Here is a 16034-nt window from a genome sequence, read left to right as displayed (position 1 = left end):
AACTACTGTCAAGTTCTTGTATTATACTTTGTATCTGACATCGTGATGTGCATTGGTTTTTTCTAGTTTTTTTTTTTGGGATATTGTAAGGAGTAGTGGTTAAACTCCCGGATTTGTTTCTTCTACTCTATATGTGTGGCATTTCATTTAAATTAAGGATATTATTTAAATGAGGTGTTACAATAATCAAGTAGAATGATTTTCAAACAATTAAAGAAATTAGTGTAGGAAGAGAAAAAAAAAGAAGGCTATCATGTACAATCACAAAAACTATAAGCTCAAGAAAATCATGAATTTATAACCTCAAAAAGGGCATCATAAATTAGGGCAGGGAATTATGCTTTGATGTGCCACTTCACTTCACTTTCTGCTTGGCAACTGAATTACAACAACCAAAGATGACAATGATCACTCAGGGTGACATTAAACTGCACAAGGGATTGCCGGGGAACACTACTAAACCTCCTAATTAGTCACTTAATCAGTCATCTCACATTCAAATATATTCTTTTCCTACCACTCACGCAGGCCCAGTCATCCATTTTGGACACTTTTATGTCTTCTAAGAATGGCGAGTATCTTTCTATGATGTACTGAACCTGTATATTTGAATAACGGAATTAAGAAGCAATATCCCCAAATAGTAACTCCAAGTAACAAAAAATACAATGAAGCATTTTGAATAAAAAATTAGATATGTTTTAACTAAATTACCTGCTCAGATAAGACACCAGAGAGACCAACAACGGCTCCAGGCTTCGCATAAGAGATAATTTGATCGGCAAGATCCATTAAGGGATTTAAGAGTATATTTGCAATAACCACATCAAACTTAGCACAGTAAGTAGTGATTGTTTGTATCTCATAAGTATTTTCCCTCTCCATAACTCCAAATGTAGAGTCATCTTTGGAGGAAGAAGAGGTTTCGCTAGTAATCAGGTGCAGTTGCATTTTGTCTGGTCTGATGTTGTTCAGAGAAGCGTTTTGAGATGCTGATGCAATTGCTTCTGAATCTACATCAACTCCAACAGCGAAGGAAGCTCCAAACTAGTAAACCATAAGATGTCAAAGTTGGAACTGGAGAGCCAACTATAAAATACAAAATGTAAACAATATCAAAAAGCTGATTCACAGATTTTGGCAGTATTTTCTAGATCTGAAAAAGAAAATACTACATGAAGTTGTTGGATAATCGATGCACAAGGCAACTATATATCAAACCAGAAAAAGATGTGGTGGTATTGCTATTATAAAGGAAGAATGGGAAACATATCACAACATATTTTCTTGTTCAAAATACGTGGATAACTTGATGCACATAACTTTTAGCAGAAAAGAATTGCATTTATGTTTCTCATTTTATGAAACAAATATTACTTCCAGTTGAAGATGATACCTGTACGTCAGGCAGTTTCCACAGTATAAAACGATATTATTATTCGTTGAGAGAATATGGAAGATCACAAGCCAAATCAATTCATATATTTAGGCTCATAGTGTCCCTGTACTCATATCTGATCTTAACATATATGCTATATGTTCCTTCCTGCCATTTGCCATACAGCAGTTTCTAAAAATTTACAGCCTAAACATTTTATTATGATGAAAATACAAGAAAACATTCAATAGCGCTGACAACTCGCAATTTGTTAAGACTGGTCCTGTATAGTTTAAGGTTTCGCATAGAAGCAGCTGTCAACAACAACTAAAGCTAAAGCGCAAGTGAAAGGAAAAGAAAAAAACAGAACGGAGAAAAGTACAGTTCCAACAGACAAAATGATTCTGGTGTGACCCTCAGCATGTTTTCCATAATAGTTCTTTTCATTTTAGTATTTTTAAGTATACTTTAACAATTTACTACCTTAAGAGCTGCAATAGCAAGAATTCCAGTTCCCGTGCCATAGTCCAGAATGTGCTCCCCTCCTTTAATACAACCGTGTAAGAGTAATAGACAGAGTTTGGTAGTGGCGTGTTCCCCTGTTCCAAATGCTAGTCCAGGGTTGACAATTATATTTGTTGCTTGAACATCCTGTGCAAAATCCAGGATTCATTATCAAAATTCCTTTTCAGTTTTCAGCTTCACTATCTCTCAGAACATTTAACTTAAAGAGGGCAAAAAATATTGACAGAAGTTACCAAAACAAACCAATCAAGAGAGATCAAACGCAATATCAGCAATCATACTAAGTTTATAATGAGTCATGGATAGAGAAAGGTTAAGATAGTCATACTGGTGGAGTACACCACTGAGGCACCACCCATAGCCCTTCAGTAACTTGAACTGGATGAAGTGATTCCTGTATGTAACCAGAGATAGGTGAATTTGAACCATAGATAGGTGAATTTGACAAGTCATTTTCAATAACAAATCTAATTTTGATAATTTTCAGCAATATCAATGATTTCCGTTTTTACACCATGCCGTACATAAGAATGTTAAGGATAGAACAGTATAGTGCTGGTGTGAGAAAAATCAAATAATTAGTATTAAGTAATCAGCAAAAGGTCTTTATATCAATAATTCCTTTCCTTCTCACAGATAACTTTTCAAGGAAAGTCAGTTTCTGGTTCACACAGGATACATCTAGGATTTTTCCCTCAGTAAGCCATGGCTACAAACAATTGTTTGAGAAAACACTAAAAGATGGAGACAAATTTCTTCAACCCTTTTCAGAGTGGAAAAGAAAGAAAGACATCCTTTTATGAAGAAGACATCTTATCTCATCCTATAGGAGAAGAATTACTAGGAAAGTGACAACAGAGATGTGGAATGAACGCAATAAATATGTTTCATCTTTAATGGAATTTGCACATGCATTAGATTTCATCTCTTCAGTAACAAGACAAGAAAAACAAATGACCATAAAAAACAAAAGAGTAAAAGAAGAAAAGATTGACCTGAGATCTCTTCATCCAGTCATCCTCCTCACAAATTTTAACTTCATATCTAGGTATCTCCTTCAAGCCAATAGAATCAGCTGCATGTAAAATGCTCACACTTATATCCTCAACTTCAGGAAATATTGAACTAATGCAAATCTGCAGGAAATATTTCATCAATACGAGCAAGTGAGCAACAGCCTAGTGTCAAAATGGAATTTAGAATTTTTAGAAAGATTACAATTAGAGAATTTCTTAGCAAGTGATAAACAACCTAGTGTACAACCAAAATATTTTTTCTCTATGGCAATCTTTAGGAAAAGATCTACATGGAGCAATTTCATAGGTTTGTAGCTCAAGGGAAGTCTCCAAGACATGAACGTCATCTTTGCAAATCTATACATGGTCTCAAACAATCTCCAAAGCATGGCTTATCAAATTTAGCACTGCAGTTTAGAAATTTGGCACAATTAAGAGTGAGATTGACCCCTTGGTCTTATATCACCGATTGGCTGCAAGATGCATTTATTCGATGGTGTTATAAGTGATGACATTGTCATTATAAGTATTGATTAAAGAGTTTTCCTATTGTTGTGAATTGTGTGTTTAATTACGCAAGTACATACAAAGTATATTTTAGAGAAACCTAATAATGACTAGTAATAATAGAGAATATCCCTCATGTGTTTACAATGATGATGACTTGATTAGGGAGCAACTTTGTTATTGTTTTCACACATAAGACCAAGGAAGACTTCAATTCATCTTTGGGGAATGAAATACTTGAACTATTTTCCTTTTAAGTAACTTATGCTAGGTATCTTTGACATCTCCGCTGGTCTGACATCCTATAGTTCATCTATTATTTGTCATCTTATGAAACATATCATAAAAAAATAAAGCCAGAACAGCATGGGGAGGAAAACCAAACCCATTGACGGTCATATTTTTACTTACACATAGAACATTAAATCCTATCTTTCTTAGACTGTAATTAAGAATAAACCCACTATTTTAAGTGGAATTGACTTAATTGGGCTTAATTGGGCTTTAACAGTAATAATTGATTAAACATGGAATTTTAAGCCTGTTGACCTGTTTATCTTATTGGATGATATATTGACCTATAGGTGATTGTTCCAGTGGATTTGGAAAGCTAGGATTTTGAACCTAATAAAGGAATAAAATGATTTGAAGAATGAAACACTGAGTTGATTATGAACTGGATCTTCAGAAGATATTTTTACCTAATTACTATGGAGATATGTTGAAATGAATAGAATGATTGAAAAGATATTTTTCCCTAATTACTATGGATATATCGATAATATTTGTCATAATAATCTGATATTTACAACACTTCACTTCAAGTTGGTAAATGAACATCAATCATTCCAACTTGCTTACAATATTCTAGAATTTATCCTAAGGAAACCCTTTAGTAAAAATATCTGGTATCTAAAATCCTGTAGACATGGGATTACTAGGCCCCGAACTAGATTATCTTTGAAGAAGTGTCTGTTAATTTTAATATGTTTGGTCCTATCATCTTGGACTATGGAGATATTGAGCATATTTTTATACTAATAATAAGTTGTTTACAACAGATATAACAATTCAAAATTGATAATATGATTTCTTGGACATATGTAATATACATTTCAATGGAAACAGGATTGATGAATGCTTAAAACATCGAAACACATACGGATCCCAATGCTAAACTTTGGCCTAATTAGGGGCATTATTTTCTAAATCATAAATTATCTCATTATCACTCATTCCAAATATTTCTTTTACTATTAGTATAGTAGGTCAGTTTCTTTTCTCTCTATGTACAAGACATTGAGATGCAGTAATTCACATCCTCTAATATATTGCAGGAGCTCCAAGACAAGTATGATTCTATGAAGACAAAAGTCATGCTCAAATTGTGGAATATTCCAATGCTGATAGGGCAAGTTCTCCCTCGAAATAGAGGTCTAGCTTTAGTTATTGCTTCTTCATTAGTGGTAATCTAATTTTCTAGAAAAAGCAAGAAAACATAGTTGTGAAATCAAATCATGAGCATAAGCATAGTATCGAGCAATGGCATCAACCACTTGCAATTATATTCTTCATCTCAAAATTTTGTTACCCACCTTATATTCTTTTATAATTAGAAAATCAGAAGATATTTTCTAGAGTGTTAAAGTATTTGAGTGCATTCATTTTATTGCTTGCTATCATTCTTTCCAACAAATTCAATTAATCTTCCAATAGGAAAAGCAAACCTTTATCACAATCTATTAGGACTTAAGCACAAGAGGAAAGTTCAACATATAAGACTAAATCATTAAATGGAGAGGTTCAAGGCTTCCAATACAAAGTAGCTTATTATACTTAATGTGAGATTCCTAACACAATCATAAACATAACTACCATTAAGTTGGAATTGAAACAAATAAAACAAACAAATTTGATACAACTAGAGCACGCAACAAAAATTACAAGGAAAGAAAATTAAAATAAGAAATTAACAATCAGCAAGTTTACCTCATCAGTACTTTGAGAGACATCATCTTGATCCATGCTAACCGAACTTGCACCAAAGCTTAAAAGGGCTTCAGCAAGCACATCCTTGCTAGCACAAGTGGAAGGGTGGTCAACCATATTGGCAAGATAAGAGAAAATTTAAGCAAAAGTATGTTCAAAATTAACCTAAATATGTTATTGAAGTCTAGTAGACAATTCCTTCCACATAGACCACAAATACATTGTAGCTTCCTAGTCCTATCCAAATTAGCCATTCATATAACAATTTAGTGGGATTCAGTAAAAATAAATAAATCTTGTATGCTTATCAACCTAAATTGTTGGGAAATCCTATATGTATATTGGGTAACTTCTCTTAATGTCAATTGGTTTTAGAATGAAATCTAACATAGTATCAAAACCTATAACTCATCTTGGTAATTACCTTCTGGTAGGCTCGCCTAGTTTGGCAAATACATGTAGAAGAAGAGTGTTGAGAAGTCCACATCACCTGCCTCAATTATTGGAGTACAACTTATATATTTGTTGGACAACTTTGCTTAATGTCAATTGGTTTTAAGATAAAATCAAACATGGCATTAGAGCCTGCTAAGCTTTCAGTAACCACTGAAAGAAAAAGGCTTTATTTGACCCTAACTTTATTGGATTTCAAAAGAAAAACATGTACACAAAGTTCACACTGGAAAGATACAGGAAGATTAATAAGGAACTTGCATCACAACCAATCAATTTAATTTTAATTGATAATCAGAATTAATTTTGATTATTCCATTAGCATTTTATTTATGGTATTGTATTTCTATATTTCTATAAATAAGCCAACTCTAAAGAGAGTGGAGGCACGTCAATTTTGAATAATGACATTGTAATTCTTCCTCAATTCAATACATCCTACGGATTCTATTCATTCATTGGAATCCCTATAGTTTTGTAGTTCTTCGAATAGTTTATTCCTAGTTCTACCTGCATCAGTGGTATCAGCTTATACCGTCCATTGGCATTAATGGCAGACGCAACTCGTACTCAAGTAGCCATGTGTGAGCAAGAGAATCGTTTGGAGAATCGAATCACATCGAAACTCAAAGCACACCTCATCAAAATTATAGCCTCCATTCGACAGGCTATTTATTCTTCAATTGATCAACGAATATTGGAGACAGTACAGCGTGACACTCGTTCTGCGAATTCCAATTATTCTTGCGGAACCCGATTGGCGCGAATTGATTTTCCACGTTTTAGGGGTGATGCAATTCAGCGGTGGATATATCAATGTGAAACTTATTTCGCAATTGATGGCACGCTTGAGGATGTGCGTGTAAAATTGGCTATCATCCACTTCGAAGGGAAGGCACTACAATGGCACACTGCATTTGTTTAAAATCTACCAGGAGGTCATCTGCCTACTTGGACTGAATTTACAAAAGTTTTAATAGATCATTTTGGGGAAATATGTGATGATCCAATGTCTGAACTTATGCAATTGCAACAGCAAAGTACAGTGGTAGAATAACATGATCAGTTTGATGCCATAACTGCTAGACTAAATCTCTGTGAGGCCCACTTGTTAAGTTGTTTTTTAGGAGGGTTAAAAAGGGACATTCAAATGACCGTTAGAATGTTTCAACCTCACGATGTATGGAAGGCATTTCAGTTGACTAAACTATATGAATTAGCGTCTGCTTCAAACATCCCTACCAAAACCACAAAATCCTACAAAAGCCATTTTACCTACACCTAAACCTAAACGCAAACCTCCCGATTCCCATAATCAGCTAAACCCAAACCAAAAACAACCACCAAAAAAACTTACCATGGCCTTTATGAGTGAGAGAAGATCTAAAGGACTTTGTTATTTTTGTGATGAACCATATACACCTACACATGCATTGACACACAAGCAGCTTGAGATTCATGTCTTGGACATGAATGATACGGAGGTGGAACCGGTGGATGAAATTGAGGACACTCAAGAATAGGATAGTATTTCCTTGGACCCTCAAATATCAGTCAATGCTTTAACGGGTATCGCTAGCTATAAAACCATGAGAGTGATGAGCTCCTATAAGAAAAAACCCTTGCATATCCTCATCGATAGTGGAAGTACCCATAATTTTCTAGATGAGAAGGTGGCTAAGAAATTGGGTTGTCCTATCACACATATTCCCACCTTAAGTGTGGCACTAGCGGATGGAGCTAGAGTTACCATTACTTCAATTGTTAAACAGTTCTCTTGGTCGCTTCACAATATTGAGTTTTTCTCCCATATGCTTCTTATACCTTTGGGATGTTATGATGTGGTGCTCGGTATTGAGTGGTTGGTTACTATGGGAGACATTACCTTGAACTTTGATAGGTTGTCCATGCAGTTTTATGTTCATGGTAAGAAACTGGTTTTGAGAGGGGCAACAAGTGAAGGGCTTAAAACTGCTATGACAAAACAATTACAGGAAATTGTCCAGTTTGGTACTATTCAAAATATGCCGTCCTTTATAATCAGGAATATCTATATCATATATGTATTCCTAGAAACCTTTTTATTTATTCTTATACATATCTTCATTGTCAAAAGATATCAAATTTTCACTATTTAATATATTGAATCTATTTTCTAAATACAAATAAAGTGGGCACGGAGTTTAACAATACTTGATTAAGTCTTATTTAATAAATTTCTTCGTAAAGACTCTAGCATAGATAAAATAAAAAGGATAATTGAAACAAATTACAATCATAAATTAGTAAATGGTCATTAGGTCCCTGATGTGTAAATCGGTGACAATTTAATCTTAATAAAACTAATATTCTGATTTAGTCCTTGAATGTATAACATGTGTAAATAGTGGGGTCATTGGTCATTAAATTGCGATTCAAGAACCAATTTGACACAAATCATATATTTTAAGGATCAATTTGCTTAAGTACTAAAGGTTACGAATCAATTCATACTCTGTACACGGTAAAAGACTAATACTCAGGTTTGTCGTTCTCACAGACTAAATAGTTACTGGTTTATAAGTTTAAGGACTAAATAGTTACTGGTTTATAAGTTTAAGGACTAAATTGACCCTTTAAACCTAAACTAAAATTATTTTAGACATAAATTAAAAACTAACTTTTAAAGAAACTAATACCACAGAGTTTATAAAATGACTTTAAACTAACGAAAAAAACATTTTATTTTTCCTCTGATGATATACAAACATTGACTTACAATGTTGAAAGAGAAAATAAACAAGGTAAAACTGAAAAAGAAGCTTACTGCAGTGTCTTTGGGGCAGTGAATCAGAACGGAAGTATAAGGAGCCGGTGGAGTCAACGACGTGTCCGATACAGTTGGGGAAGAAGAAGCTGCGGAAAACTTTGCATTCGTAACTGCGGCGCGAAGATTGACACGGACATGGGGAAGCCTTTGGTACCTAACAATTTTGTGATGGATGGAGAGAAAGGGAACGACGGATGAGTAGTGTATGAGGCGGCGGGAAATGGTGGGAGAATGAGCACCGACTGTGCATGTTAACTGTTTGAGGAAATGCCACGCTGCCATTTCCTTGTCCCAAATGAAACCTTTCACTCTTATTCAAAAGTGCATAAAATATAAGGTAGGTAGAGTCTCTGCATCGGTAAACCACAACAGGTGAACATATATATGCGCCTCTTTACTCGGAGCAAGCAATTTACGTGTAGAAATTTTTTAAATATGTTGTAATATTAAATTTCACTATTATTTAAAAAAAAAAAATTCTCCACGTCACGGTTCCTTGTCACAGTTTCACCATTGGTCAACATTGTTATGTTACTGTTCAATTAACTGCGTCTAGTCCAACTTAACAGAAAGGGTATATTTTAACAAAAGATTGACCAAATTGAGACTTCTATAGATAAGGGTACTAAATTGAGATTTTGCCTTCAAAGTGGGGAACAAGAACATGATTAAACCTATTCAAAAGTGCATCAAATATAAGGTAGGTAGAGTCTCTGCATTGGTAATCCACAACATGTGTACATATATATGCGCCCAGTGGCAGATCTTGATCAAAATTTATGGGGGAGCCAAAATAATATACTTAAAATTTATATATTTAATATTACTGCTACTAATTCAATAAAATGAATATATAATTTAGTATAATTATAAAAGAAATTTCACATATCTAAAGATTATCCATCATTTTTTCATATTCTAGAACTTATCAAATAATTCAAGTATAAGTACAATTTTCAGCTATATTTTTTTCCAATATAAATAACCATATTATATACAAAATATTCATTTTTTCTTTTACTAATATGCACGTATCGATTTAAAAGTCATCACAAGCATTCCATTTCATTGTTATGCAATGAGTAATGATATTGTCCTGTTTTGATCTTCACTTTTCTTTTATCAATTTAAAAAAAATGAATTTATTCTTTTATTTTTCATCAATATACCTATTTAAAAAACAAATTTAATATTATTTTTTTCTTTATCATAATCTAATCAAACATTAAGATACATAACTACTACAAAAAATTATGATAATCAAATTCACTTAAAAATTGTCTATAAAAAATCACATAATACATTACTTACTTTTCTATATTCATAAAAAATAAATAATATACAAAATGTCATAAGATAAAAATTAGTACTAAATATTAAACAGGTATTTCATTACCAAGTTAGACAAGATAAAATTATCTTCTTTTTTCTTTAAAAATGGAAGAAAAGATTAAAAAATGAGGATAAAAATAATGAGTTTCTGTTTAACTTGTTTTTTTTTCTTTGATAAAAGATAAAAATGAGAGATAAGTACAACATATAAAAAACTTAGTAAACAATGAAAAGAGAAAATGAAAATTATCTTAATAATTTTTTTATTATATTTGATTTTATATTTTACTATTTATTAACATTAAATATTATACTTTAAAAAAAATATCTAACTTTTATTAATTTTTTAAAATATTATTACTGTAAGGCCCATTAAAAATCTTTTATCCTTTTTCTGTCCTAAAGTTAGTGGGCTGCCCCTGTAAGTGGGTCTAAGGCCGGCCCAACAGATAAGGTCACTAGGTTTGTCCTAAACCTAACATTTCTCACATTTTCAGAAAAACTGGTGTCCTTGCATTAGAGCCGCAATCGTCTTCTACCTCTGCTAGGGTTTGAGTACCATTGTGAGCACGCAAGTTCGAACCAGTTTCCCTTCCTACATAAGTGCTTCCTCTATCCGTGTCTGTTTTCCACCACTGTTACTCTAAGTAACTAATGTTTCCACTGTTGGTTATGGTTTCCAATCTTGGAATCGTCTCTCGAGGACTGCGTTCCGCTGTTTAGGGTCAAGATCGTGTCGGGTCTTTTTGCTAGCTTATTTCCAGGTAGGGAAGCTAAGACCTTACTCATATGTTCCGTTTCCTTCGTTGTTTAGCCGTTATTTCGAGTTTGTGTGGTTGGTGTGTAGCTATTTTGGTTCTGAACACTTGAAATTGTTGTATGGGTATGTTGTTTGGACTGGAATGCAGATCTGTTGTAGGAAACAGTGGCGAGACCTGTGAATCTCGCCCAAGAAGGTCAATCTCGCCTAGGCGAGATGAACAGGGACTCGCCCAAACCCTATTACGCGAGTGGTCGCCCAGGCGACCCGCTCATGAATTTTGAGCGAGCGAGTATCTCGCCCAAGCGAGAGGGGTCTCGTCTAAGCGAGATCCCGCGTGGTTTTCCTGATGCCTTCTTGAGCCCTCGCTTAGGTGAAGGGGGCTCGCCTGAGCGAGCATGTCTCGCCTGAGCGAGCATGTCTCGCCTGAGCGAGACCCCCCAGCCTGAGCGAGGTGCTGGGCGAGGCAGTGCAATGTGAGATTGTTTTCTTGGCTTTATATGGATGATGCTTGCTTGGTTTTGAGTATTGTGCTGAAGGTTTGATATGAATGAGTATGATTGAGTGATGCAAGTCATGAATTGTGAATAATGGGTTTACATGAGTTTCGCATGAGATTGTAATGAAATGGTTGGTATGAAAGAGGCATGATAACGATATGACTTGGGAATCTTGGTACATGGATGGTTCATAATGAGATGAAATGAGTTGGGCCTAGAACATGAAAGGCGTTGGCTTTAAAGGTTGGTACAATTAACATATGCATGCATGGTGAATATTATTATGGCTGCGTGATTATGTTTTGTATGTGCTAGTGCATAATTCCTTGGGGTCTCTAGGTGAGACTTTCGGGGTCGCGCTTCAGTGGTCGGGACGTAATCCCATGGCCCCTGGTAGTGGGTGTCCATAGTGGTGCCCCATCTGTATAACTAGGTAAGGATTCAAGGTAAGGTCGCATCCTAACACTCTAAGGGGTCAGTTAGTCTCACTTAGAGCGGACTGACTCCTGTGGTGAGAGTAGCTGGAGGCCCGAAATTCATTAAGGGCTAACCTTGTGGTGAGGGAATATTGATTCATTATAACACTTGTAACACACAGCTCGGGGGTGAGCATCTCGGGGATGAGCAGAGGTATCCACCACAAGTGCAAGTGTCCGCTGAATCCGACCAAGTTATACGTATCCGGATGAGTCGAGTCGAGTCGTAGTGTATTGTTTGGAAGGTCGTAACATGCTGGTGTGATGTATGTATGATGGACTGTGTATATGTATCTGACTCTATTGATGAAATGATTTTGTGCTCTAGCTTACCCTACTTTCTTTGTTGTGTGATCTACTGTGTGGTACTCTCTTTTGCGATGATCATCAACTTGTTGGTGTGAGTAGATGCGAGGAACACCCGTAGGCAACAGGGGGATGGAGATTCCGTTGCCTAGTCCGCGTGGACCAGTTTATGTTTCCGTATGAGTTATTTAGGGTTGTGACCCATGATCTGTCCGTCATTGGATTTATGTACTTTGGTAAATTTTTTCATCAAGTTTCTTTTGGGCATCGTGGTGTGCCATGGGTTGTATGGAGTTGAGTTTAAAACTCCCAGATTGCGCTTTTAGGTTATCTTTCCTATAACATTCCTTTAATTTTTCGTACTTAATTAAATGGGGTGTTACAATTACCTAATTTAAAAAGATAGATATAATTTAAAAAATTTAATAATATACATAATTTTAAAAAAATTAAACAAATAATTTAAAAAAATTGAAAAAACTAAAAAAAATTGAAAAAAAATTGGGGGGGCCGTGGCTCCCGCCAGCTCCTAAAGAGCTCCGCCACTATATGTGCCTGTTTACTCGGAGCAAGAAATTTACGTGTAGGAATTTTTTAAATATGTTGTAATATTATTAAATTAATATATAAAATATTTATATTTATTAAAAGTAGGGTTAAATATGTTTTTGATCCCTCAAGTTTCAGTGAATTTTGGAATTAGTTTCTCTTTGAAACTTAATACCAATTTAGTCTTTCATCTTTAGAAATGTGTGGATTTAGTCCTTCTTACCAAATTTTGTTAAGTTTATCTGATGTTTCAAGCGCATTTCATGATAGTATTTGAATTGTTTACACCGTTTGACACACTTTCGCTTTAATGTTAACTTAAATATTATCATAAAATGCATTTAAAATGTCAAATAAACTTAAAATTTTTTGGTAAGAATGACTAAATCCACACATTTCTAAAGATGAAGGACTAAATTGGGATCAGGTTTCGAAGAAGGACTAATTTCAAAATTCACTGAAACTTGAGGGACCAAAAACATATTTAACCCTTAAAAGTAAAATGGAAAGAAAGGTGAAAAAGAAAATAATTATAGATTAATAAAAAAAATTAATTGTTAAGACAATTTTATAAAAAATATATAAAAATAATATATAAATAAAATTTAAAATATTTAAAGATATTTGAACAATGATCCTTGTGACATCCCATTTAATAGATAAATTTAATTAAATAAAATATCGCATAATTTATAATATTCAAATAGCATACGACAAGGAATATATATATATATATATATATATATATATATATATATATATATATATATATATATATATATATGTATCAATCATTATAATTATCCATCCATAAATATACTTAAAGTGAAAGACTAAGGAACACCACGGTGCCATGAACAGAAAATATAAGTGTAACACTTTTGCAAAAGACTGCTCCTAGAGCAAGGAATTACAAAGGCATTGGTAAGAGTCAAAGCTAACATTTCCAAACTAAGCAACAACGTCACCACCATTAGATCTATCTTCAAGAATTCCTCCATCTGCTCACACTAATAAGGTGATCATCGCAAAAGAGAAAACAAAGCAAAGAACAAACACAAAAGGAAAGGGTAAGCTAGTGTAAAATAATTTCAACATGGCATTTAGCAAGCAATATTAAACAATTCTCCAAATAGGCAACATAATAGGCATTCAACATGTGATAACAAACAAACAGGACACTATGACTCAATCATCCGGATACATATAATAAGATCGGATTCACTGGATGCTTGCACTTGTGGTGACCTCTACTGCTCTGCAGAGCCATTGCCAATGAATTTCACCCTACCACACACAAGGTTAGCCTTCAAACATCTAATGTCATTATCCTGCCAAAGATTAGGGCCTCCCGCTACTCTCACCACTTGAATCAGTTTGCTTTACGTGAGACTAACTGATTCTTTAGAGTTTCAGGATGCAATCCTTACTTGAATCATTATCTAATTATATACACTACACACCACCATGAGATCTCCTCACGAGACTCATGGAATTATGTCTTTCTCACACCAGATTCATGTTCCTCACACCATAACCACAACCAACCAACTAATCTATATTTCATTTCATGCCAAACGCAACATATAACAGCCTTATTTCATCCTATTAAACTTATGCAACATCGTACTTCAAGCTTTTACAGTAAATCATTCAATCATACAAATAGGCTTGTTAATTTTCATTCATTCAAAAGGTGATTACAAGGGAGGCAAGGATCTTATTTACAGATGCATAAATCCTTTGCAGTTGATGATCTAAGCAATGTGGGACAAATTTCATGGATACTAAAACAACTTACCCAAAGTCGGTGCACCTGGTGGATTAGTCCCACATTGAACAATTTGTGTTAAATTTGAGTGTTTATAAGGATTTGCATTTGGAAAAGGTGTGGTCATGTGGAATAGTTGACCATGTGATCTTGGGTCTTCACTTAGAGGAGGCCTAATTGCAATTCTTCTTATTCTTCTATTATTTTTACATAAAGAAAACTAAACATATACATGTGTTTACATTTTTAGATAAACATTTTCTCTTTCAAAAATAGGTTATATGTTGAGTTTAACCTTATGAGTACCTTGTGTTAAAGACTCAAACAATACTAAAAGAAAACATCATTCTTAAACACATCTTTAACAACTTCAATCATCATTACAACATCTTTGTCTCACATTTTGAAGCTTCTATTTAAGTTTAACAATCTCTCCTATTTTGATGATGACCCACACTTCAAAAGCAGATTCTAATTCACTTTATCACATTGGAAATATGCTAATAAAATGTTTGTCATCATCAATCGTCACTACAAAAAATTATGATTGTGCAATAAAGTTACATAAGGACCCCAAATATCAATAAGTAAAAGAAGAAGAAACAACAAAAACATCAAAACTACTATTGCTTCCTTTGTTTGAATTTATGACAAATATCACATGTAAAGGCTTTCTCAACGTTCCAAATAGGAGTTTGTTGCTTCAAATAAGTAATTATCTTACAACAAATGACCAACCTATAGTCACAGAAACCAATGGACTTTTCAATTTCAACAAATATCAACTACACTATGATAAATATATTTAATCTTTGATTTGAATTTGTATAAGATGCCTTTAAAATTAGTTTTTCACATTGGTCATCAAAGCCACTAACGCCATCGAGGATAGGTGAAACCAATAACAACCAACACACCCAATGAAAGCATATAAACAAGAGGTAATTTACGACAAACAACAATAAAAATAGCCACAACTAAAAAAAATCATTTGTTATTGTAAAATAATGAATGTTTTCACAATTTCAATGATAACAAACAACCATAACCACAATACTCAATTTTGACAACCACAACAAATACAAAATATAACCCCATACTAACAAACACAAAGATAGTTTGATATAGGAACAAAAGTGTTAATGTTAATATAATAGGAAGAGAATACACAACAAGATGATAACATTGACACACAATAATATTAACACAAACATAATGATACGACAATTTCTAAAAAGCAAAGGAAAAGATAGAAAAAAGTACAACAACAAAAAAGAAAAAATATAATATTTCTAAAACTAGAAAAGAATGAAATTTTAGTAAACAAAGTTAAGAGACAAATTTTGAAAATAGTAATTCTAAAAATATTAACAAAATAATACATATAAGATATTGTAAAGTTTATTCGGTCAGTGATTATCAACATGAGTTTGTGGATTAAATTCACAACAATATTAAATACAAAAAGTAATAAAAAATGTAACATCCCAAAAACTAGATAGCCTCAATTTAATAAAACTTCACATACATGAATATTCAGAGACTACGGAGTTTGGAGTATGAAGGTAAACAGTACACCAAACATACCCATATTACATAAAAAGAGGCCCTACACGGCCTAAACAAGGTACACATCGAAAAAGTAGTACTAGGTCTTGTACAG

The 16034-nt window shown here is 33.7% G+C and overlaps 1 protein-coding gene across 3 annotated transcripts; it reads right to left on the bottom strand.

Annotated features, from left to right (window-relative positions):
• Positions 1-254: 254 nt before the first annotated feature.
• Positions 255-9032, bottom strand: LOC114168582 (ribosomal protein L11 methyltransferase). 3 transcript variants are annotated; one of them, XM_028053468.1, is made up of 7 exons: positions 8675-9032; positions 5416-5499; positions 2899-3039; positions 2232-2297; positions 1862-2029; positions 715-1047; positions 255-599 (listed from the first exon to the last, which is right to left on the bottom strand). In XM_028053468.1, the coding sequence occupies exons 1-7, from the start codon at positions 8957-8959 to the stop codon at positions 486-488; spliced, it is 1191 nt and encodes a 396-aa protein (XP_027909269.1). In that variant the 5' UTR covers positions 8960-9032; the 3' UTR covers positions 255-485. The 3 variants fall into 3 exon arrangements, with proteins under 3 accessions (XP_027909269.1, XP_027909270.1, XP_027909271.1); XM_028053469.1 differs by having other exon boundaries at positions 5416-5503; positions 8675-8778; XM_028053470.1 differs by lacking the exon at positions 8675-9032 and adding an exon at positions 5840-5854 and having other exon boundaries at positions 5416-5503.
• Between the last annotated feature and the right edge of the window lie 7002 nt (positions 9033-16034).

The sequence above is a fragment of the Vigna unguiculata genome, chromosome 11, assembly GCF_004118075.2.
Source record: "Vigna unguiculata cultivar IT97K-499-35 chromosome 11, ASM411807v1, whole genome shotgun sequence".
NCBI lineage: Eukaryota > Viridiplantae > Streptophyta > Magnoliopsida > Fabales > Fabaceae > Vigna > Vigna unguiculata.
This window is presented reverse-complemented; position numbering and strand designations above follow the sequence as displayed.